The 24,870-nt window shown below is 32.4% G+C and overlaps 1 protein-coding gene across 2 annotated transcripts; it reads right to left on the bottom strand.

Moving 5' to 3' along the window:
- Nucleotides 1-1,830: 1,830 nt before the first annotated feature.
- LOC8266927 (pre-mRNA-splicing factor ATP-dependent RNA helicase DEAH1) lies at nt 1,831-24,827 on the bottom strand. 2 transcript variants are annotated; one of them, XM_048376498.1, is made up of 28 exons: nt 24,594-24,827; nt 24,153-24,254; nt 23,897-24,027; nt 23,549-23,767; nt 23,385-23,456; nt 22,352-22,438; nt 21,937-21,970; nt 21,768-21,822; nt 21,613-21,672; nt 19,790-19,861; nt 19,373-19,436; nt 17,642-17,721; nt 17,438-17,505; nt 17,293-17,350; nt 17,034-17,091; nt 16,877-16,945; nt 11,846-11,914; nt 11,569-11,658; nt 9,748-9,834; nt 7,845-7,960; nt 7,697-7,763; nt 6,399-7,439; nt 6,098-6,160; nt 4,385-4,508; nt 4,188-4,288; nt 3,246-3,308; nt 3,065-3,137; nt 1,831-2,235 (listed from the first exon to the last, which is right to left on the bottom strand). In XM_048376498.1, the coding sequence occupies exons 2-28, from the start codon at nt 24,247-24,249 to the stop codon at nt 2,192-2,194; spliced, it is 3,162 nt and encodes a 1,053-aa protein (XP_048232455.1). In that variant the 5' UTR covers nt 24,250-24,254; nt 24,594-24,827; the 3' UTR covers nt 1,831-2,191. The 2 variants fall into 2 exon arrangements, with proteins under 2 accessions (XP_048232455.1, XP_048232456.1); XM_048376499.1 differs by lacking the exon at nt 24,594-24,827 and having other exon boundaries at nt 23,897-24,044.
- Between the last annotated feature and the right edge of the window lie 43 nt (nt 24,828-24,870).

Below are 24,870 nucleotides of genomic sequence, written 5' to 3'. Positions count from 1 at the left end.
TTTGTTGTATTCTTTCAGGTTGCACCATTATTTGATCTCTTCCACTTTGCTGGAGCAGCACTTGTTGCTTCATTTGGATCATCATCAACATCCTTCTGCATTCTGGCCCATTTTAGATTTCTCCTAACTTCCAAATGTTCTTCATCTTCCAAACTGAAGTTTGAATTCTCCATTCCATCATCAGTGTCACTGACTTTTGTGGACTCATAATTAGGATCTTTAGTTGTCTCCACATCATCAAGCAATACAATACCATGCTCAGGAACTTGCCCACTAACCACTGAAGCAGCAGGAACGCAGTCACCCTTGGCAACAACATTATTCATATCCCCAAAAATATCCTTCACATCATTATCTCCAACATCATTCTTTTCTGCAAACTCTATGATTAAGTCAACTTCTGCATATATAGACACACTCTTACCCCTTATGAATGTCAACATCTCCATTACACCTTTATCATCATGAAAAAAACATAGCATTCCATCATATGAGGGTTCCTATAAGCTATTTTTCTAATCTTAGTATTACCCTAAGGCTTTCAAATCACTTTCAATGTCAAAGAAGCTAGTCCTATCTAGGTCGTAGTTGTCATAACACACCACCATTCCACCAATATAGGAAAACCTTCCTATCTCATCTTCTTTAAAAACACCACCATGGTGTACAACCGTTATATACAAGTCCATCTGTTAATTAAACTTAAATGGTTATATTATTATTACGTCAACATATACAAATTGTTTATTCAGAAAACCATTAACTTAAAAGCAGAATAAACAAAAAACTTAAACTGATAGTCAACTTAATAAAATAGTTTCTCTCTCTTATGCAATTACCCTAAACATGTTTGTAACCTAGTAACATCACCAATTTCACAGTATCACATTATACTTTAAACATACAAATATTCTTTTAACATATTAAAAATTATACTTCGCTAACATCAAAAACCGTTATTTTACCATTACAAATATCTTATGAAAGCAATCCATTTAATAAATAAGATATGGTGGGTACCTGTGGTTAATGTGCTTTCCACTTCAACCTTTTCTTCCTCTTTTTTTGTCAAACTCCAAGAAATTCGAATGCCACAAAGCTTCTCCTCCACTAATCGAGCGGCCAACTATGATTTAAGGACCACAAGACCAAACCTTTTCCCACAATGGTGACAGCAACTTTAAATTTGATAAGTTTGTTTTTTACTCTGTAAAGGGATAGATCTAGGGTTTTAGCTCTCCCTAATTCTCGAAACAGTGTGTTTTAATTCTAAAGGCAAAACAAACCGTTTTAATACATGTCCATGTCATCTAGGGGACTTTGCTCACTTATCCTGTGTTTTATGTACTTTATGAACTCCGGTGACACATCACCTAAGTTTGCCGAATTTTAATTTCAAAATTGTTAAATTCCTACAATAGAAAAACTTTTAAAACAATGGTAATTATGGTGAAATTTTTTATAGAACTGAATAATAGAAAAACGCATAAAACACAGATATTTTTCAATAATTAGGCCTAAAAATTATTACAACGAATCACTTTTATCATTAAAAAAATACTTGCTATAATCCGATAAATAAAAAATTAGCCTGTTAGATCTTCTTTTGAACGCTAATACCAATGAGTAATATATATATATATATATATATAGTGATAGCTTCGCAAATAGAATTGAAAATAATAGCAAAACAAAATGCTAAAATTAAAAAATTGAAACGTACGTGCTAAATTTAAAAATAAATTTAAAGTACAGAGTTCATTTAACAATTAAGCCTTGTCCTGCAGGAACTCTTCCTGAATCAGTAGCTCTGTTGTCCTGAAAATACTATTTCCAGATTCCCTTGCTGGGCAAAATGAATTTATGGAGAACTTTTACAGAATCAGTGTACAGCACATTAATCATTGGATTACACATGATTTCCAGCAAAATTGAATTTTGACCTACAGTTTACAGTTCTATCCCTTTTGCCAATTAAATGGGATACAGTACATTCCCTTCTGCATCGCAAAATGGTAGAAGAGCGGGCAAACACAGAAGTACTATCTCTACTTGTTAACAGAAGTATCAATCCTAAATTTACAAAATTGTATTTACAATCTCATCCTCGGCCGAAGGATTTCATTACCTTGCCGCACTGAACGTGCCCCCTATGATTAGTTACAACTGTCTGTGTCTCTAACAAACTCATCTATGATGGACGTCCTTCCCCTCGTGGCATTTTCTTTGACCCCGCTGTCACATTCATACAAGCAATTGAGGTTTCAAAATCAGAAATCAGTCTCCATTTGCATTTGCCAACTACTAAAACCTAAAATAAACTTTATAGGACAAGCAGTCAACAGATTATTTAATACAGTAAACTTGCGCACTATTAGATTTGCCAAGCAAACAGAGCAACAATTTCCCTTTCTTGAGACAGCTATAGTGAAGCATCAAAAAGCATCTTACATCTCAATTATAGTACAAATACAGTAGTTCTTTTGAAAAATTACTAATTTAAGCTACTATTTGGTGTTTGCTAAAATATGATATCAAGGTGTAAATACAGTCAAATGATCAATCAGGATTTACTCAGAAAGTAACTCAATTCTTGTAGCAACTATTAGCTTTTGATCACATAGCAGCTCCTAGTTATTCTTTAGTGGGACACAGCAGTCCGAAATTTCTTTTTTTAAATTGGCAGAAAAAGAGACATCAAATGGAAAAAAATTGACGAATTTTTTAGCACTACATGACTAAAGTGATAAAACTAATCAAATGATACAAGGGTCACATGAACGAGCATAAGCATAATGAAGGGGGTGACACTGTACAAACCACAACAAAACCATACGATTCCAATGGACGAAGATCCATAATTCCTGTAGTCTTTGTAGTAAATATTTAATTACTAGAAACTTCTAAGGTGGGTCTTTTATGCTGCGTTTCTGATCCCTAGTGCCATTGTCCAAATCACAGCACAAATCACAAGTACGAACGTATTCACAAAACATGCATAGACACAGGGAAGAGAGAGATAGATAAATAGATAGATAGATAGATCAATAGAGAGAGAGATTACGATCTTCAACATCCTTCATCTGGTAATAATGGGGGGCTATCTCTACCAGCCACTCCGGTTTCAGCTCAGTTACCTGCATATTCATGTTCCTGAGTTTAGCTACAATATCATTATACAGCCAAAGATATGTGAAAAGACTGCAGAGGGGGAAACATCTGAAATTGTAGGTTTTAAAACTCACCTGCCTCATGTACTCCTTGGTTGTAAGAACCAACTCATGGTATATAACCCACCTTGGGAGCACCTGAATATAAACAAGTAGAACAGATGAAAAATGTACATATTATTAATTTATGTAGTTCTTGTAAGGTGCATTTCTAACACAACCACATGGTTGCCTTGTAGTCTTCACCATAAAAAAAGAGAACCCACTTGACATGTTTATGCACAGAATCAGAGTTACATGGCCATCAAGGTATAGACGGGTGAAACGATTAGGGATTTTTATTTATAGATAAGTGTATATAACCGAGTCATACTCCCACAACGAGAGGTACTGAAAATGATAACTTAAAGAGTCCTATATATAGATGGATGATCTTGAACCAGATATGTTGACACTAACTGACAATTGCTAGTAAATAGAACCATTTCTAGTAAATGGAACTCTCTGTTCCACGTAACATTTAGAAGTAAATTTTGTTTCTTAAAAGTCTTGAGACCATACATATAACCATGATAAGAAAGTTGTTTGATCTGAAACATAGAACATCCAATTCTAAAATTGTCATTTCGCCATCTCCAAGTTAGATCCATTTCCAATTTAACATTTATATACGAATTAGAAACCAAAATAACCCAAAATGCCCACATGTTATCTGAACAAATCTGAGAATTTTTTTTTCTACCACTGCTTACTTCTTCTACATAGGCACATAAAGCCACCAGCCATTCCCCCAACCAATCACTAAGAAGAAAAATCTTCAAGCTCATTGTTTGAAATGAGCGAAGCAAAATAATGCAAAAGAAATGAAAAAGTATTCAGGCTTTACTTCCAAACTGCAGTTAGCAATACAACAGAATGAGATGAACGCCGTACCTTTTCTGAAATGCTTTGAAGTAAAAGGAATTAAATAACTGTCCTGTCATGTCATAAAATTAATAAATGGTAGGCAAAGCTTACCTGAGACAACCCTGAGCTGGGGTGTATATGAACTGTCTGAGGATGTTTCACTGTTCTATAAGACCCATTCTTCTGTAGCCTTGCAGAATGAGGGAAAAAGCCTGGAAAGAAAAATCAGAATGAAATCCAAAGACAAACATCAAAAGAAAGTACTACCATCCAAGTCACCAAGCATATATGGTACTTAAAATCTTTACCAGATGTTATGGACTTCTTTATGGCATCTAAGTCATTGGGATTGGACGTCATCTCAATTTCAACCCGTTCCAGTAGGCCTTCCAACTGATCTCGTATATCTCTAGCTCGTTTCATACTCCTCACCTTGAAAGATTAAGAAAATCGATTACAAAATGATAACAAATCAGATACAGAAATAAGCCTAACAAAGGAAACCCTGAATGAATTAAATAGGTATTGCTACAGTATAAAAAGGTTAAAATATATGGACAGATTCATAATATTACTTGACATGTATACTTGACATCATAAGGACCTAATTATTATCATAAATCAGTCAGCAGAAACTTCAATGCGAGTCTGAGATTCAGTAAAGTGTAAATATCCCTAGCAACCTGCGCACGATGTAGAGTTGCATTTTTAAGATGCAATCTATTCTATAAACTATACACCATATAACTAATGAGGCCCGGGTATACAACCCTAGATAATGAGTGCAGCAGTTGGCTCAAATGTCGGTCACAGCCTCACTTTCCAACCCCGAGAAAATGAAAGTATAATCTCCCAATTAAAGATTGAAAGATGAATACCGGTTGACCAAAAACTTTCCCATCATGCCAAACTGAATTCATAAAGAAAAGGCAATATTTTCTAGATTGAAAACTAAAAATCATTCTACATGTGTGAGTATGCATGAGAGACAGAGAGAGCTAGACAGTATAGTTAGCAGCCACTAGATCGGTTCACTTGGATTGAATTCTCCCTTTAGTATACTAATTTACATTAGCCTCAATGTGTTTAAATAGAACAGGCCAGATTTTATCAGATAAGAACTAATCTTAAAGGCCTTTTATCAGATCAAACCTTTGATAGAGTTCAAGAGAGAGAATCTCCTAACATTAAATACTTTTAACTTCAATAGACTAATATAAGAACAAGACTCTGCTTTGTAATGGCTAACTGAAGGAGGAAAAGAATAGACACTCTGCTGTGCAAAGCTTGGGGAGTGTCATCTGTTGTGTACACCCTTCAGGCCAAGTTTTGCAAAGAGGCTATTTCCAGGTCTTGAACCTCTTGATTTCCCAGTAAAAAGAAGAAACTTCAGCGTTGCACAAAGGGTCACAGTACAATGTAGAAAGAAAGCAAATGCTACTTTCCAGGTGCAATGCAACCAAAGGGAAAAGGCTACTATATGGCTATACATCCTATCTTCCATGTAGTTTAAATTTGATGTTGCCCAGTTCTTCAATATCAGTCTCTTTAAACATTGAAACAACATTGAGGGCCATTTTAATTAAATTATTAAACTCTTCTGATTAAGGCATTTAATGTTAATTAGCCAGCAATTTATTTCCTTTATATTTAATTTATTTTGCAGTGATTTCATGCATTTGTGAGCACAAGCCTACTAGGTTTTTAGACTCAATGAAGTCTAAGTTTTAATTGACGGCAAATTTCTCCTCTTAGTTTCAAAACCTTCCCTTCTTTGCTCCAGTTCCTCCTCTGCTTCCCTTCCTGTAATCTACTTTCATTGTTCAACCTCCCTCTCCTCTATTTATATCTACTGTAAAATGTACTCTCCCTAGTCTGTTGTTCTTATCTAATTATGGCATTAATTCCCATAACCCAAAGTATCAAAGTTTTGTACATTCAAGCCCTTGGACTCATCATTCATCCACTGATATCAGTCATCGAGATGACAATAACTATCATAATAGACAGTAGGGTCATACCTGAATATAATTTTCATAACACCATTGCGTTGAGAAGTTAGTTTCCTTCCAAGAATCATACACCTAAAACAAACAGAAAAGGTGAAGAATATAAATACAGGAGTTAACAGTCTTTTTCTTTTAATTTTGTTTGTTGTTTGGGTGGGTGGGGTGGGGTGGGTCTGGTGGTTTGCAGGTCTAAAATCAGATTGACAAATCCACCAAGTCATTAAAATGCATAAGAGTAGACATAGTGCCTAAGCCATTATTTCATTCGCATTCATGTACATATGTCTGTGCATAATACCACCTATGTACTAACCTTGAGAAGAGCTACATGGTCCCCCACATTTCCTGTGTGGAAATTCATTCTGGCATTGTCAGCATGAACTTGTTTGTCCTTTGGACGATAGAATATTGAATTTCCAATAGAAAGCATAGCAGCAATAGAAATTATCTCATCTGAACACTTGTACTTGTCAGAAGCAACAATCATTTTAGATAGCATGGGATCAAGTGGGAACTCAGCCATCCTTCTACCAACTTTGGTCAGCTCACCATGTTTATTCAGTGCACTTAGTGCAAACAGAAGTTCCAAGGCTTTTAGTAATGCCTCAGAAGGTGGAGGATCCATAAAATCAAAATTTAACAAGTCATGAATTCCAAGACTCTTCAATGATAGCACAACATTAGCCAGATTTGTTCTTTGTATTTCTGGTACCGTATTCTCATCCAAGTCATGATTGTAATTGTAGGCAGTATACAACCGGAAACACTTCCCTGGACCTGTTCGTCCAGAACGACCAGCACGTTGCATGGCTGAAGCTTTTGAAATAGGTGTTACTAGCAAAGATTCCATTCCAGTCCTTGGGTTATACGATTTCATTTTGCAAAAGCCAGGATCAATAACATACTTTATCCCATCAATTGTTAATGATGTCTCGGCAATATTTGTTGCAAGGACAACCTTCCGAGCCCCTTCTGGAGTAGGCTCAAATATTTTGGATTGAAGCTCAGTTGGTAAATTTGCATATATCGGGCAGATAATAAGCTCTGCAATTTTGGTCCCCAAACCTCTTGTTCTATGCTTCAAAATTTCCTCAGCTGTCTCTATTTCCTCCTGACCTGTAAAGAAAACTAAAATATCTCCAGGTGACTGTGTCACATGGATTTGAAGCGCAGTTACAATAGCTGCATCTAGATAATCAGCTTCTGGAGCTTTAGTATAGTGTATTTCAACAGGAAACCTCCTCCCAGGAATTTTGAAAATTGGAGCTGAATCAAAGTAATCGCTGAATTTTGCAGCATCAAGTGTTGCACTTGAAATCAGCAACTTCAACTCTGGACGGAACCGGGCTATATCCTATCATCCACATGGACCAGACAATAAATTAGAAATTAAAAAAAATTAAATTGTCTTATGAAACATCAAGGTGATAGTAAGTCTTGTAGAGATCTGACCATGCTAGAAATCATTCACAGATTACTGGCTAAGAGATCGTAAATGCACATGCAACCACATCGCTAAAATTCACAGGTATGCCAAAATAAATTTACATCTGTGTTTGTCTAGGTGTTTGGATCTGCGATATGATCATCAAGTTGAAGAAATATACTTGCCTTTACTAGTCCAAACAGTATGTCAGTTGACAATGTTCTTTCATGTGCCTCATCCACCATCACTACACTAATAAAGTACTACAGAAAGTAAGTAAACAAGTAAAAACATGAGACTGTAACATTAACGAGACAGGAAAACATGGCATACCTGTAGCTTGCCAAATCTGGCTCACCAAGGAATTCTCGCAACAGCATTCCATCAGTCATATATTTCAGAAGTGTCTTTTCTGATGTGCAGTCTTCAAAACGAATGGAGTAGCCAACCTGAAGATATCATTGAAAGAGTTATTGCTGGCTGCTCATTCAGCAGCAAGACTAATGGCATTCAACTCTAAAATCCAACAAGTTATAGAAAATGCAACAAGGATAACTACAATTAGCACCTGGAACTTTGACGGTCATTGTATATCGAGTCCATGTTTCTAAAATGTCACAAAATTTCAACCCTGAAATGTATAGTTGATTGTATTTGAAGATCTTGCAAAATCATCATCTCAATTTAGTACATTTTGCAAAGAAAATCTTTATCAAGTCAAAAAAGTTTGCCCTCAATTTTAATAGACAACAAAAACTGAACTGTCACTAAATTGATATAAGGTTCAACTTAATGTTTAAAACTTCACAAAGATACAGAATACTTTTTAACAAATTTGTATAACATATCTTGAATTAAAATTTATCCTCTAGGTTTCTAATACCTAAAACAAATTGTCAAGTGAAAAATGGTCTAAAAGATTTTTCAAAAGAGAACTCACTAAGAATGGGAACTGGAAGCTAAAATGAAGACTTGGATAGACATCTTAGGGGTTATTTAGTTGTGGAGAATTTTTTTCATTTTCAATTTTCAGATTTCTTCTTTATTTCCAATTTTCCTAATCTTTTGTTTCCCACTTGGAAAATTAAAAAATGAAAAAGAATTAAGATAAGAACCACTAAGAAAAAGAAGTGTTAGTTTGGATAGACATAATAAAAAGTAATAGTGGAATCCCACACTATATGGCTTCGTGTTTTCTAAACAGAAACATCAAAATAACGTTTCCTACCCTCAAGTATAAATATGGAAATTTGGAAAATGCTTTTCTATTTCTCAGTTTTAGAAAATTATGTTAACTAAACATGAAGCTACACTTTTCTGTTTTCTTAGAAGAATTATAGGAAACAGCTTCAGTTTCCCACAACTAAACAGGCCCCTAATGTTTGAAAAGTTGAAGCTTAATTTGCACTAATCCAAATTCAAGATGTTAGATTACTATGCTAGAAAACTTTTACTAGATTGAAGGCTAATTCACAATCACAATCAGGATAAAACTGATCCATCATATGTACCTCTAATCCCTGAATCCTAATATGTAAAATGATGTGTTCCTAATTTCCCACAACAAAACTCAGAGCATCCCCAATGGTGCTCTTTATTTTAAAGAGCATCTTTTGTTTAATAAAGAGTATCTTTACTTATAAAGAGTAAAAATCTTTTTTTGAGTCCAATGCTCTATTTATTTTTATCTTTATTTTACTTTATCCAACAAGTATTAATATTTTAAATTGTTTATGCTGGTATTGGCTCCTCTCCCTCATCAATATCCAATCGGGCAACTTCATATATGAATGAAGGCAATCTTTTCCTTCAAAGCCAATCCCAGGGAAAAGATCTCATGCAGGAGAGAAAAAAAGGAGAGAGATTGTCTTTTTCTTTAGAAAAAGAAAAAAAAATATTTTCAAAGAAAAAAGCTAAAAGATAGTAGATATCAATTAATAGAATATACAGGAACTTGCAATGTATTAATTACAAGAAAGATAAAGAGTGAATTTGGCTCTCCAAATGTAGAGAGCCAAATCCACTCTCTATCTTATATTTTAAGAATAGAGAATGTCTTGGAGTCTTATTTTTGTTGAATAGCTCTTTATAATAAAGAGTTTAGCTTATATAAAGAGTCCTTTGGAGATGCTCTCAGAAATCTAAACCAGACGGAATCTATTTGGAATATGAAATTAAACATACAAACAAATTACCAACAAAAGCAAAAAAATTAAAGCAAAGGGAGGCTGCAAACCTCATGCCCAAGTTTGACACCCATTTCTTGAGAAACCCTTGCAGCAACACTCATAGCAGCAACACGCCTTGGCTGTGTACAGCCAACCTGTGGGACACAATACATGTTTACATATCTCAGGTGTGAGCTTTATACTTTCTTAAAAGTACCAAACATCAAAATAAGGTGTTATGCATCAGCATATTCAACAATTGTGACCATATGATGGCACCTAGGAAACACTGATACTTCTGAAAGGCAGAATTGTTCATGTCAGACACTTCTCCGACCCTGACAGTGGCTCGACATGTCCCAGACGCATTCGCACATGTCATTATATTTTATTATTTTTATTTTTACTGACACAGTACGAACACAGTTAGTACACATTTAGAACATGGTTTTGATACTATTAAGACACAATGAGGCAGTTTGAAATTTTAAAAATTAAAGTAAATAGCAATTAACCCCTTAAATTTACAAGCAATTCTACAATTACTCCTAAAATTAAATTTTATAATCTAAATAGCCATAATATTATTAATTTTTGATAAGATTTAAGTGTATAACAAACGCACATATAAAAGATTTACTTTCAAATCTATAATGTATATAAAAGCACGAAGAAAGAGTGGGGGGAGAGATTTTTAAACTGACTAAAATACCCTCACTAATCTTATCCTAATTCTATATGTAATTAATTTAATATCCTAATCTTAATAGAATTAATTAGTGATTAATCTTTTCCTAATCCTAAAAGAATTAATTAGTAATTAATCTAATCCAATCCGAATCCTATCATAATTTCATATTTCCTAATCCTATAAGAAATTGATGAACTACTTATACTATATATGTATCTATGATGGATTTTAAATAATTCGATATGAATTTTCGCAAAAATTGAAGATAAGAATTCAGAAAATATATGATACTTTTAATTTTATTTTATTGATATATTAATTTATGTGTTCATTGTTATTAATACTTTATTAGTTTATTTGAAGTATTAAGTATTTATTAAATTTGTAAAGTATATAATAACACATGAGTTCCTACCATACAATTAAAAACAAATACTCATAAATAGTTAAATATTTTTAATAAATATTATATTATATACTAATTTATCAAATATTTTTATATTAGGACTTCTATAATAATAATTTAATACTAGTATATTAAAAGGGTATTATTAAAAATAAATTAAACCTTGTTTATACGAAATGTATAATTTTTTATTATTATAATGTTAAATATGAATAATTATATATTTTATATTTTAAATATACATATATCTTTTATGTTAGTTTACCCATCCCATGTCATTTCCTAAATTTTCCGAAATAAACGGCTTGACGTGCCCCTGTCCCATATACAGTTCGACAGAAGGCTACAGCAGCTTTAACAATGAATTTCATCAAAATCTACTACATGCCCGTTTAGCACAGCTCTTTCTAGGGGTAAAAGCAGCTATTAGGTCAAAAATATTACTGGATGTATTTGGTAAATGCAAAATCAAGTGAAATAGCTTTCGTTGGTAGCTAAATATCATATTTTGGGAATAGTTGGCTTTTCAAGCTTTTCCAAGTAGAAGTTGCTTTTAAGATTTAGAGACAAATGTACCCCTCAAAAGTAATTTTCTTAGCATAATTACCCATTAAAAATTAATTTTATGGACAAAAAGGCCTGTAAAAGCACCTTTGGAATACACTTACCAAACAATCACTAACTTCTACAAATAGAATTTTTCTAATAGCACTTTTATCAATAGCTATAGCTATTTCAAATAGTCATATTAAATTGGCCCTATCAAAAACACATTAAGCAGCAAGATTATACCTTTCCACGCTTGGTGTACCCAGCTTCATGAAGATACTGGGGTATCTGTGTGGTCTTTCCTGAACCAGTTTCTCCCACAATAACAAGAACCTATAGCAGCAATAATTTAAGACAATTAAAAAAGATGTTTATGCACCCATTTGTAAGTAGTAAACACATAGTTTGCCAAATGCCACCCAAAAAAAAGTCGAGCACAAGTGTTAGATGTGCATCCCATATGCCAAGATATTGATGTCAAATAAAAACATAAGAATGTGACCACAAAAAGATGAAAAACCTGAAACTTCTCAATAGCAGCAAGTAGTTCATCCCGGTATTTGTAGATAGGCAAACTTTTTCGATCCTCCTGCATAAGCAGTATTTCCGATAAGTAACTTTCCCGTTGAGAGATATGATATAAAAACTAAATATTGTGCCCATCTCATACCAGATATTCCTTGTTACTGTAAATTCCTGAAAGACTATGCAATGATAGGTTGAAAAGAACACACACTTGCCATATCCAGAATGAGAGCTGGTACTTAAGGCTTTGCAACTGATTTGTGCTACCTAACCATCAAGGGTGATCTAGATACTATTTAGAGACATTCTCACATCTTCTTCAGAATTACTTAGGCAAGTTTTGCCATATTTCTATATATGACTTATATTTAGAGTTTAAACATATCTTCTCATATAAAATCAGAACTGAATATACTTTGCAAACAAATCAGGAACATTGATTGTCAATGCCTAAAGCTTACACTGTTAAATTAATTAAGCGTTTTGACCAAAAAATCTAAATCATAACCAGAAACCAAAACAATCGTGCACTGACATTTATGACCAGAAACAGAGAATGCCAAGAATAGATATTTAGTAACCAAAACCTAGCAAACCAAAGTCCAACATCAGGTCAGTTAACCAGTAATCCCAAAAGCTTACAAGCTCTTTAAACAATGAGAATATCAAGCACCATTACATTCAAATATTATCTATTCCACAGGGATTACACGAGCAAGACTCATTATGGAAATACCATACGTGCTTCCTTACTTTTATCAAATTAGCAATCTGAAATACAATACAATGAAGTCCCCAAATATGTGATGGCAATTTTCTTCTACAATGAAGAATTCCATTAGAATTTACAAGTGCTTACAAGTTCCCAGTACATAATATAAATAATTCATATATGTTGGTGCAGTTTTTTCAAACAATTAACAGAGACCGAGAACTGGTATGAGTTTCTTATAGAAAACAATGAAAGATAAAAGAACTAGATTAAAGTAAAGGACGATAAATGCCAACTGATAAGTGAGAATGTTTTGTGAATCCAAGACATCTCTGATACAATCCATATCTATATTTGGTACTACATATAAAAGCACAGATGTGCAAACATTCATTGGACAAAAACATATATGAAAACTTATAGCATTACCAAATAATCCTTCTAACTGGATTTTGATTAGCCCATTAACGGTCGACACAGATGTGCAAGACATTCATTGGACAAAAACATATATGAACACTTATAGCATTACCAAATAATCCTTCTAACTGGATTTTGATTAGCCATTAAAGGTCTCTTCTTTTGCTGAGATTTCAAATTCTTAAGAATTTGAAGTCTTAAAGCTTATAAATCTTAGACTCTTTTATTTCCTAGGACATTAAAGTTTATTGTTCTTACTATTGATGAAGTTAGTTGCTTATATTCAAATTTTCTTTACAACTTTTTTAATTCTAAAGTTGGATACTCTCATGCTTGGTTAAACATGATAAATCATAAATTAACAGTTGAGATTTAATTAAAAATTTATTTTAAATTTCAAAAGCTTGGTTAAACATGATAAATCATAAACTAACAGTTGAGATTTAATTAAAAATTTATTTTAAATTCCAAAAGCATGGATGCTCCTTTATGGAATAACTAGTATTTTCTCCACGTTCATTGCTCGTGAATTTAATATTTGGACTCGTTATTATGCATTTAACAGAAGATAAAATAATTAAAAAAGCAAGACTTGGTATGCTAGATGTTTACAATACCCTTAACTATTTGTTAATTATAAATCTTATTTAAGTATAAAATACTAATCTCATAAGAAACATATATTTAACTCAATTATATATTTCGTAAATTATTTTTCACTTTCTTTCTTGGGCATACATATTTTGTATCTCTATATGAACCCAAGTTTGTCTCTAACTTGCTAGCGTTAAGATTATCAATTGGCTACGTGTAATGTTTTAACTTATTTATTTCAATAGAATTAGACTTATACTGAATAAATTATTAATATTTTTATTAACAATATTAATTAATAACTAATATAATTAACTCAATTAACTAAACAATCGATAAGACCATTTTAATAATACGTTAAAATATTAGAAGAATTTTAAGATTTTTCAAATGTATCTTTTGCTAATAATCTTTTCCATGTGACGTGTGTGAAGAAGTGTGATCTTAGTGTCTCTCGTTAAAGGAGCATAGTGACAATATATTACGGTATAATAATAATGGATACTTTTGGATAATTATATTTTTTATTCATATAAACTATATATATTTTTAAAACACGTGCATATTAATTATTATTAATTTATTATTCATTAGAGTTAGCATTAAGTTTATCAATTGGTTATGTGTATTGTTTTAACTTATTTATTTTTATAGATTTAGACTTACATTTAATAAATAATTAATATTCTATTAATAAAATTAATTAATAAATTACCTAATTAACTTAATTAAACTAAACAATCAATAAAGTCTTTAATAATACCTTAAAATATTAGAAGAATTTTCAGATAAGCAATTAAAATAAAAAGAAAACTCATGATGGTTGACAAATTTATAATACTACCAATCCATTAAAGTCCCAAATCATTCCAGACATATTCAAATAGCCTCCCAAATTTAAATCTGCATTTTAAAGACTCGTAGTTATAATTTTTTTTAATTTAAATTTGTTAAGCTCACCATTGGTACTATAAATGTTAATAGCCATTTTCGTCCATTAGTTTTTGCAATTAAAAGCTTGTTACAACAAAATTGATTGGCAAAGATATCGAGAAGCAAGCTCAGCAGTACATGGTTTGGCTAATTTTCTTACCTTCGTCTTTAATAAAAAAAAAAGTTCTACTTTATAATTAATATTGAAAATGCTAATAGAGTTGGACTTTTAGAATTAAACATGTATTTAATAAATTATTAATATTATTTGTTAATAAAGTTAATAAATAAATAACTAAATAAATAAAAAATGTTGTGATAAATAAATATAATAAATAGTAGTATAGAAATACAATTTGTATATAAATAAGACTAAAAAATTATAAATAAATACAAGTACTGACATTCATACTTAAATGATAATAAATTAAACCGCAAAAAATTATTTGTAGAACTAACTAAGTGATATTAATTTATAGAACTAACTGAGATTCAATATAAATGATTAACAGTTAACTACAATTAAAAAAATTCTTTTTCTATAATTTGTTTTTCAAATAAATTAAAATATTCATCCGTATTTTTTCTCAGACTTTTTCTCTTGTTTTTGTGACAAACTTGTTTTTGTTCCCTATTCAATTACTCTATAAGCATAAATTAGGATTGTGGATATTCTTTAATTAATTACATCACTCGATAAAAAAATATAGTCAAATATAATATTAAAATATAATTATAATGCTATTTTTTAAGGATTAGAATCATTTTTAGGTTAAAATTCTAATAGAGTTGGTCTTCTAGAGTTAAACTTTTACTTAATAAATTACTAATATTTTAATTAATAAAATTAATTAATAAATAACTTAATTAACTCAGTTAACTAAACATTCAATAAGGTCATTTTAGTAAATTTGTCTGTCCTCCCCCCTTTGCACATTTAAATATGTTATGATATGATTATGATATGATAAAATCTCAACTACTCATTTTGAAATAAACATTAGCAAAAATAATTCCCACTCAAATGTGAGAGGATCTTAATCTTTATTTACAACTCACCTTAATACTAAGAATTTTAACTCTAATAAGATACTTTTTAAATTTCCTTTTCCTATGTTAGGTTTCTAAAAGTTTTAAATCTTTCATCTTAAATTATGTAAAGGACAACCACTGTTAAAATTCTCATGACTTGTAACTTCAAAATTCTGTTAAAATTCTCATGACTTGTAACTTCAAAATTCCTATCAAAAGAAATGGACCCTAAAAAGTAATTTTAATGTTATTTATATTGTTATTGCAGATATGAATCCTATAATTAAAACGGTATATGAAATTGATTGGTTCACCACTACAAATAGGACTTCTTCTAATGGTGTACTGTACTATTAGTTAGAAGTTAGTCCCTTGACTTGGATTAAAATTTTGTTTAGTACAGAAATTCATAATTCTGATCATATTTCTAGTTGAACTATTGTAAATGATTGTCATCAAAATCACTAAAAAGATAATTACAAACCTTTTATGGTAAATACTCATTGAAGACAATAAACATGCATATTTAGACATTTTAATGACAGACTATACTTACACATGCAACATACAGTTATAAACACATGTTACATATCTGTACATTACCCAGTTATTTAGACAGTCTTACATCTTTTTCTATGAGTCACTTTTAAAAAAATTACAATGGAATTCACCTTTCTACTGGCATACATTGCGCACACCAGATTTCATGTCAATCAGACATCTTATGTCATCTATAATAAAAGAATTTTGCCAGAGCTAATAAAATATTCAGTTTTATGAGAGACACTTTTATACAAACCTCTAAATATCCACTTATGTTGAAATTTGGCATGCATGGCCTACTTAAATAGAGCAGTATTCCAATGATTGGTTTGTAAAATTGTTAATCACACAAAAAGTGATGGAAGCATCTCTCTGCATCAGGTTCTACAAGAGGGATTTTGATTTTATGGAACAACATTCTGAGGATCGAGATGCTTGATTGTTATGCGAGAGGCTTTTTGATGTGTTGCATTCAAGGGAATGGACAACAATAAAGAATAAATCTTTGTAGGGATTACGGGCTGGGAGAAGGAGCCTGTGTAGCACTCCAATAGTGTGAATTCATTTCTATAAAACTGATGGAATCAACATCAGTTTTCTTTTCTTCTCCATTTTTGGGTGAAAATAATAAAATTTAAGAGGGAAAGAAGAAAAGCCAAATTACAGCACCAAAATACTTATTCCTAACATCAAGTCACATGTTTTAGTGCAAACACACTTCGGAGAATGAAGGGACAGAGAAAAATCATTAGGCAAAAGAAGGGGGAAAAAGGTAGAAAATAAAATGCACACCTGAATCTTCTCGAAAGCTGATTTTTCCATAGAGTTGTCCAGGGACTCAGCAGGTAATTGATCATCAAACTGCATAAAAGAAAAGGCACTTCTTGTTATTTTCAGAAGAAAACTGAACAACCACCATTCATAACTTGGGGGAAGTGAAAAAATCTACCTTGTCACCGTCCATCACTGATGCTTTGATAAACTCAATCTGGTCCTCAAACACAAACCTAAGCATATTCAGAAAATCCTAATTATGCGTCATATAAAATGACAACTTATATGAGAATTTGAAAACGAAAAGAAAGGAACCAAATGAGAAAAGATAAAATAACTGAAAGAATCAAATAAGAATGTAAAACCAGATACAATTAGAAATGCTAGGTCAAGGATTTCATCAACTTTGATAGGCAATGATTACTTAAACTTACTGATAATCATCAGAAATCTGCTTTTTGTTCTTTGACCCGAACTTTAAAGTTGCTTTTCCTAGATGAATATAACAAGTTCAGAATTAGTCTCAAACCTAGAGTCATGTAAGCTAAAAGCATTGGTAAAACCTTCACAAGAATTTACCAATCTGATAATCTTCCCAAGCCTCCTGTTCTGCAAAGGGGTTCATTTTGTCACCGGCATTGGGATCCCTACAAAAAATAGTAAGAAGAAAAATAGTCCCAATAAGAGAGAACAACCAACTGAATATACTAGTTACTAGTAATGAAAATTTCTAACAAAAACTTGTGTAGTCATAACTAAGGAGCATTTTGTTTTCAAACTGACCTATAGCGCTGCAAAGCTGCAGCAAATCTCTTCTCCTGACTAACGCCCCCTTCCTGATCATATGCTTCTGGCATTCTGTACTGCACTTCAAAAGGACGTAGAACATGCAATTACTTAGCAACAATGACATATAATAACCACAAGAAACATAAGTGTGCAGAACATACATGAAATACCTCATTAAAAACCACACATGGTTTTTGTTTTCATGATTCCACTTATAGAGAGCACATTTGGTATGCTCTGGAATTGGGAATGGCATGTGATTGTTGAAATAGGATTCACTTTCTTGTTTGATAGACAAGGAAAACAAGTTTCTTAAAAATAAAAAAGATTTAATAGGGGCACTATTGCCACACCAAAATGGCTTAGGCCACATCCTACTAAATGCTAATTTCAATCTTTTCTTTTCTCCTTTATTATCCCAGCTTCGCCATCCACTCACTCACTCTCATCTGCAATTTGGAAACCTTCTTATACCCAATAAAATAACAAGCATGAATCATGTCCACAAGAGCTCCCTTTGGCCATAATTCAATTAAAAAGCTCACCGCCAGAGCGAAGTTCATATTATTAGTTTGTTCAATTAGGTGTTAAATAATCTTTAAAATTTCACTAGCAGAATATTATAGAGGAAAGAAATTCTAAAGAGGAGCTAAACACTAAAATTAAGGATGTTGAAATCGCAAATATCACAGGAAATGGTAGATCAACCATCCAAGAACTCAAATTGATTCTTGCCCCATACAAGAATTGCTTTGCCCAAAAAAAAAAAACACCAATAAGAATTGCTGAGCAGCTTGAAGGAGAGAGGTTTTATTGTTATGCAGTCTGATGGTTTTACCAAGAATTAGTAGTTAGAAACTTTGGATTGATATTTTTTATTCAACATTAATTTTGATTAGACGGGATGGAAAAAATAGTCAAGGAGTTAAAAAGAAGATGAAACTTTAACTAAAGCATAGGGCTTTCATTTTGCTTTAAGTAACACAAAAAGGAAACAAATTGTGTGCACAAAAGGGAGAAGGGATGGAGGCAGGGCAAAAGAAATTCAGGAGTAGATAAGGGGAAAAAAAATCAATTATAGCATTTAATAGGCTGTGGCAATAGCGGCGCCCTTGTTTATATTTGAATAGCTTCAGTTTTAGTGAAAATGGCATCTACTCATAAGTGTAATTTCTACAGGTGCCATTAAATTTATTTAGTTATCTCAAATAATTTTGGACAGGATGCTTTGGATCTAAAACATCCATTTCCATTCTAGTTCCATTTTCCAAGGAGTACTAAACCTGCCCTAAGTGCATGTTATAAGAGAAGAAGAAAGAAAAGATATTAGTAGAAGTATAACTGAACTTTCATCAGCTGTATCATATAGCTAAAAGGTTTATAGAAGTGATGAAATAAAAATGTGCAATATTATTGTAACTTTGTTCCTTTATTATATCAACATCACATTTTAGAAAATAAACCGAACTAGAATAATCAAACTACCTTCCTTAACAAAATGGAGGTCTATATAGAAGTAATAACTTAAGATTCTCTTCCCCCCACTATTACAAAAAGGACGTTTGATTTCACTCCATCCAATGCTATAAACCTTCCACTAAAACCCCAACCAAATTTCTCAAATTTCCTAAAAAGACTAGGGGCATTGCTCATAATGCAGACCTTCAACTATAAATAGCCCCAAAAGCATATTCTTCAATAATCACAAAATAAATGGCTGAGTACCTCATTGGTATCATCTGCATCTTCTGACTTCTTCTTTATGAGCTCGTATAATTCCTTCTTGTATCTGCCAAAACAAGATATCCATAATGTTTAACCACATTCAGTTTAAAGTCGATCTATACTATTAGGGGTTAAGAAACTAGGGTTCTAATATCAAATGTAATTACTGGGGAAAGAGAAGAAGGGGAGAAGGCAAAGAGAAACAAAGACAAGAGTACAACTATTTTCCATTTGTATGGACCAATAAAAATCACATAAACTCATAAAGTTTCAGAAATAAAAATGTGTTTCACTATTTATAACTTGGAAATTTTCCTATGATATGGCCATACTATTTTTCTAGGAGAGGCGGGGAGAGAGAGAGGAAGTTAGATTTAACCATATACAAGATCAGAAGCAAGAATCTAAATATATTACCTTATTTCACGTACTTCTGCTTCAGTCAGTTTCACACCATCAAATAGATATTGCTCATCTTCTATGTCATCCCTGAAAAAGACATGCAGAGAGAAAAATGATGGTCATTTACAATAAGAAAAAAGAGTTTGCAGCACAACTAACAAAGACATTCCCGATAGTCACAGTGCATAAAGATACCACGCTAAGGCTCATGCCTTAGGCTCGAGGAATTTTTTTTTTTATTTTACTACTCATTTGATTTACTTCTGTTGAGTGTAATTTGTTTATCCCTTTGTCATATAGATCTGCAATCACTGCCCTTGTTATTTAATTCTAAATGCTTGCTTTATTATTTTTATGCCTTTGCATAGATGTTAAAGGCGAAAGGCGCACCAAGGCAATAAGGGCTCTTGGTGCCTAAGGCACAAGGCGTGAGGCGAGGCACACGCCTGACAAAAGTGAGGTGCAAAAAAGTAAAATAAAATAAAACTAGGACGCATAATACAAGACATGCGTTAAATATAAAACTTAAAACACAACCAAAGAAAAGAAATAAAAAGATCATGATAATCATGTTCAAGAATCATTTAACAAACAATAAAAAGACATGTTCAAAGGAGATAATAAAAGTAAAATATAGTCTTATAAATAGCTAGAAGTCCTAGAATAGTAGAAATCCTAAAGCATCTTCCTTCACTAATTTACTATATAAATATGGTCTCGGTACTACTCCTACACTCCTAGTCTCCCACTAAATATTAATTACAGTCATCACATTACTCATCAATCATCATTAAGCTCCATATAGTATTCTTCTTCTTCATTGAAATCCTCTTCCTCTTCTCTTCTTTTTCTCGATCAGATGTCTTTTTGCCCTAATCTTCTTTCTTCTTTTTCTTTCTTAATTCTTTTTGGAGATAATCAGGTGTGGGTAGGCCTACATAACCTATTTTAAGTCTATGATGAAGGGTTGAGATCATTTCATATCTTAAATGAAAAAAGAAAAAATTAAAAGTCAATATATCACAAAGGCATGCCTCGTTTAGGTCTGAGGCGCATAGGTCTGAGGCGCACAAAGGCACGCGCCTTAGTGAAGTCGCCGACCTTTCTCAACTTGCGCCTTGTGCTCCTCTCGCCTCAGGAGCGACTTTGACAACTACTTGACTTTGTTATTCTTCTTCTACTTTATACCTCTATCCTGCATGAATTATTGCCCTTACCCACATCAATTTCATTAATCAACCTTGCCCACATCAATTTCATTAATTGCCCTTGCCCACATGAACTTCATTAGTTGCTCTTGCACACATCTAGGGCATCAGTCACCCCTCTACATCTTCATTCTTTTCTCCTTCTGGTAGGATTTTTTCTTCTATCTCCTCCCCCTATATTATACAATGTACCAATCTTACCTCTTTTCCATCTTTCAACTCCTCCATTTTTGCCCTTTTCAGTCTGAGCATTAATATATTTTTTTTATTTCCAACTCAAACACATTTTGTTGTTTATTTTTGTTTGCTTTCTTCCACATGCAATACTTATGCAACCTAGTCCCAAGGGTTATCTTCTTTTTTAGTATTTCGAATGCTCTAATTATGAATGCTAAGATTCTTTGCGTTCGACTATTACTAGTTCAATTTTTAAAAGAAATGCAAGTTTTTTATGCATATTTACTGATGATACCTTCTAACAACTATAATTTCAGCCAAAAGTTAAAAACTCTTGCAAATATTCACATCTAAGTATAATCTATATTTTTATGTCGAGACAAAAATAATATATAATCGTAATGAATAAAATGAGGAAACAGCAATAGGACAGCTATATGTAATCTAAAATACCTGAGTTCTTCCAATTTCTTTTGCTCTCTTTTCTTAAGATATTCTTGACGTGACACTTTTCTAAATCAGAGCCAAGAAAAAAGGAAGGATTAGAAATTCTCATAGGTAAAAGATATTCAAATTTCAAAAAAAGCAAGAGATCCTAAAGGTCAAACCTCAAAGTGCCAATTCCATCTTCCTCCAAAACATGTGATCTTCGCACTGCCTCTTCTGTTGCACAAAAAGAAGAAAAAGGGGGTGTGCAGATGTGATAACATAATTTAAAATAAAATATAATGGACTTTTAAAGGGTACAAGTTTGTTGATGCATATAAGGTGTTATACCTGCCTCCTTTTTTGATATCTTTGGCTCTGTCAGCTGTGATAAACAGACCAGAAAAAAGAAAAAGAAAAAAAAAAAAGAAAGGACAAGCTGAGTGATATATAGATTACGAAGCTAAACACGTCTGTGAGAATGCTTCAAATGATGATTCATAGACAAGGTTTAATTTAATCCCATTCAACAATCTAACTTATTAAGTATTTTTTATATTAGGTGGCAAGAAATGAAGCCAGTCCTTATCTACTTGCATCGCATACTAATACAACATGGCATTTACATAAAATTTTTTTTTTTTTTTTAGAGAACCACAAGTGCATATAAAAATAATTGAAATCTAAGCAAATCCCAGAAACAACAGCATAAGACTGAGAGAGAAATACCAAATGCCAACTAAGACTGTTATGTGCAAATACAAACCTTTCGAGTCCCAGCAGCATCACGTTCTCTTAAATTTCGTTCTAATTGCTCCCTTTCTCTTTGATCCTGCAATCTTTCCTCCTCCGACTGCAAGTCAGAAGATTAACAAACCACATTTAGGTTTACCAGGATAACAAATAATAAAACTACGCAGAAAAATGAACTCTTTTAAATACTGAATTCAAGAAATTAACCAATCTATCTATAATATATGAAAAAGCACGAATGGGGACCAGACCTATTTGATAAGATAATGGGATAAATTCTTTCTTTTTTTAATTTTATTGAAGCGATGTGTCGTAAATTAAATAATAAAAGAAAGTTATATATTTCTTATTATAAAAATAATAAAATGAAATACTAAGAGCATGTTTACTTATAGAAAACTATGGGGGGAGGGGCGCGGGGCTGGGAGCCGTGCTAATCTTATCCCAATTCTATATGTAATTAATTTAACTTCCCAAACCTAATAGAATAAATTAGTGATTAATCTCCTAATCCTAATAGAGTTAATCTAATTCAATCCTAATCCTATAATAATTTTATATACATTCCCAATCCTATAAGAAATTGATAAATTATTATATATCTTTTCTTTTAACTAGGATGAATTACTATATATCACACTATGTATATACCTATAATAGAATTCAAATAATTCAATACAAGTTTTTATAATAATTGAAGACAGAAAGTCATAGGAAAAAGGTATGATACTTTCAATTTTATTTTATTGACATATTAATTCATATGTTCTTATAATTACAATACTTTATTAGTATGATTATTTACTATTTAATATTATATTATATACTAATTTATTAAATAACTTCTATTATAATTTTTATAATAATAATTTATGGGCGTAACGCACATGACAAGCAACACTAGTATGATTTATAAAGACAGAGCCCATCATCAATCACCACTAAAAGCACACAACAAATTTCCATTTATAACAAACTCTAAGGTATGGAAGAAAGTGTAAGACAGACTATTTTAAGAGGTCCTTATTTGAGGAATCATAGCATACCTCTGAATCATCCTCTTCATCTTGGGAAATCCGCCGTTTAACCTGTCTCTCCTTTTCCACAGGTGAGACCAGCTGCAATATTGGATGGAGTACAACTCAATCCAGCAACTCAGGGTAAAAACAATAAAATTAAAACTCTGCCACAAAGATTAGAAATACTCTACCTCTTTGTCTTCATCCTCTTCACTTTCAATCTTCTTCCTGAATCGCTTCTTATGTGACTCGGCTCTTCCAGGCTCAAAGCCAGTTATAGTTGAAGATTGGTTACCATAAGCACTGGCATCACTACCATTGGCATCATCATCATCATCAGCATCCAAAAGTGTATAAGTCAATTGTTTCCTTGCCAACATAGCAGCTTCCCTTTCTTGTTTCTGATAAATCTGGGGCAAAAGGACAAAAACATAGATAATACATCTATGAATGAGGAGGAAACAAAAACCTATGCTTCCAAAAAACTATAGTAAATTAGACAAACTTGCAAGTCATGCATTCATCAAATGAGAACTCACATTTAAACCAGATTGTTTCCGGGGTACTCTAGAAAAAAGTTCCTCAGAGAAAGACCGGGTCTCAGCTGATGTTGAAAAACCAAACTCGGATAGCTTGGCCTGCACATCAGCTGGTGAATTTGCTTGCTTAGCTGCAACCACAAGTGACCTTAACTCAACACATTATAGCACATTAAAATCTATACTTTTGTAAAGTCATTTTTCATTATCATAAGTTATCTTGCAAAAAGTGTAAGGAGGTGAAAAGGTGACTCACATATGCCAATTATGTACTGAACAACTGTGCTCTGAGAATAGCCAAGAATTGACATCAACTTATCAGATACCCATGTTTTTAAATCACTATCACCCATTTTTTCTGCATCAAGTTATACAACACAACAGAGCAATCACAATCAAACAAATGCTTAAGATAGGGGGGGATGGCGAGGAGGAGCAAAGCGATTATTGGCTGAATTGAATTCTTTAGCTTTAGGGTTGAATTAAACAGAAAGAATACAAAATGAGAATGATAGAGGAGCAAATGTTAGCTTCCGATTGAGTGAAACTCACGAGATTGATTCCTTATTAACAATTCCAAGTTTCTATATTGAACTTAAAAAGAAGTAGAAAACTCAAAAATAAATAAATAAAATAGAATGGAAGAAGCAAAATCTTGTCCTTAAAGTCTATATGCAGAGAGAATGAAAAACCCTACATCTCGGAGTTTGAGAGACTTAGCGTTAGAGGCAGAGTCGACGAGCAACTAAAGATCGGTCTCCGGTGACTGGCTTGGATGGCGCTATTCCCACTCCCTAAAATCTTCCCGGACTCCCACTAAGCAGAAAAATTAGAAGGAAAATTCCTTGCACTAGGATGTCAATAGTACCCCTATTAAACAGTAGTCTAATCTAGGGTGGCAACGGGTACGGTATCCGACCATCTACAGATATACAAACTCGAATCCGTTTAAATAATAAATATTCAAATCCGTC

The sequence above is a fragment of the Ricinus communis genome, chromosome 7 (genome assembly GCF_019578655.1).
Source record: "Ricinus communis isolate WT05 ecotype wild-type chromosome 7, ASM1957865v1, whole genome shotgun sequence".
NCBI classification, from domain to species: Eukaryota; Viridiplantae; Streptophyta; class Magnoliopsida; order Malpighiales; family Euphorbiaceae; genus Ricinus; species Ricinus communis.
This window is presented reverse-complemented; position numbering and strand designations above follow the sequence as displayed.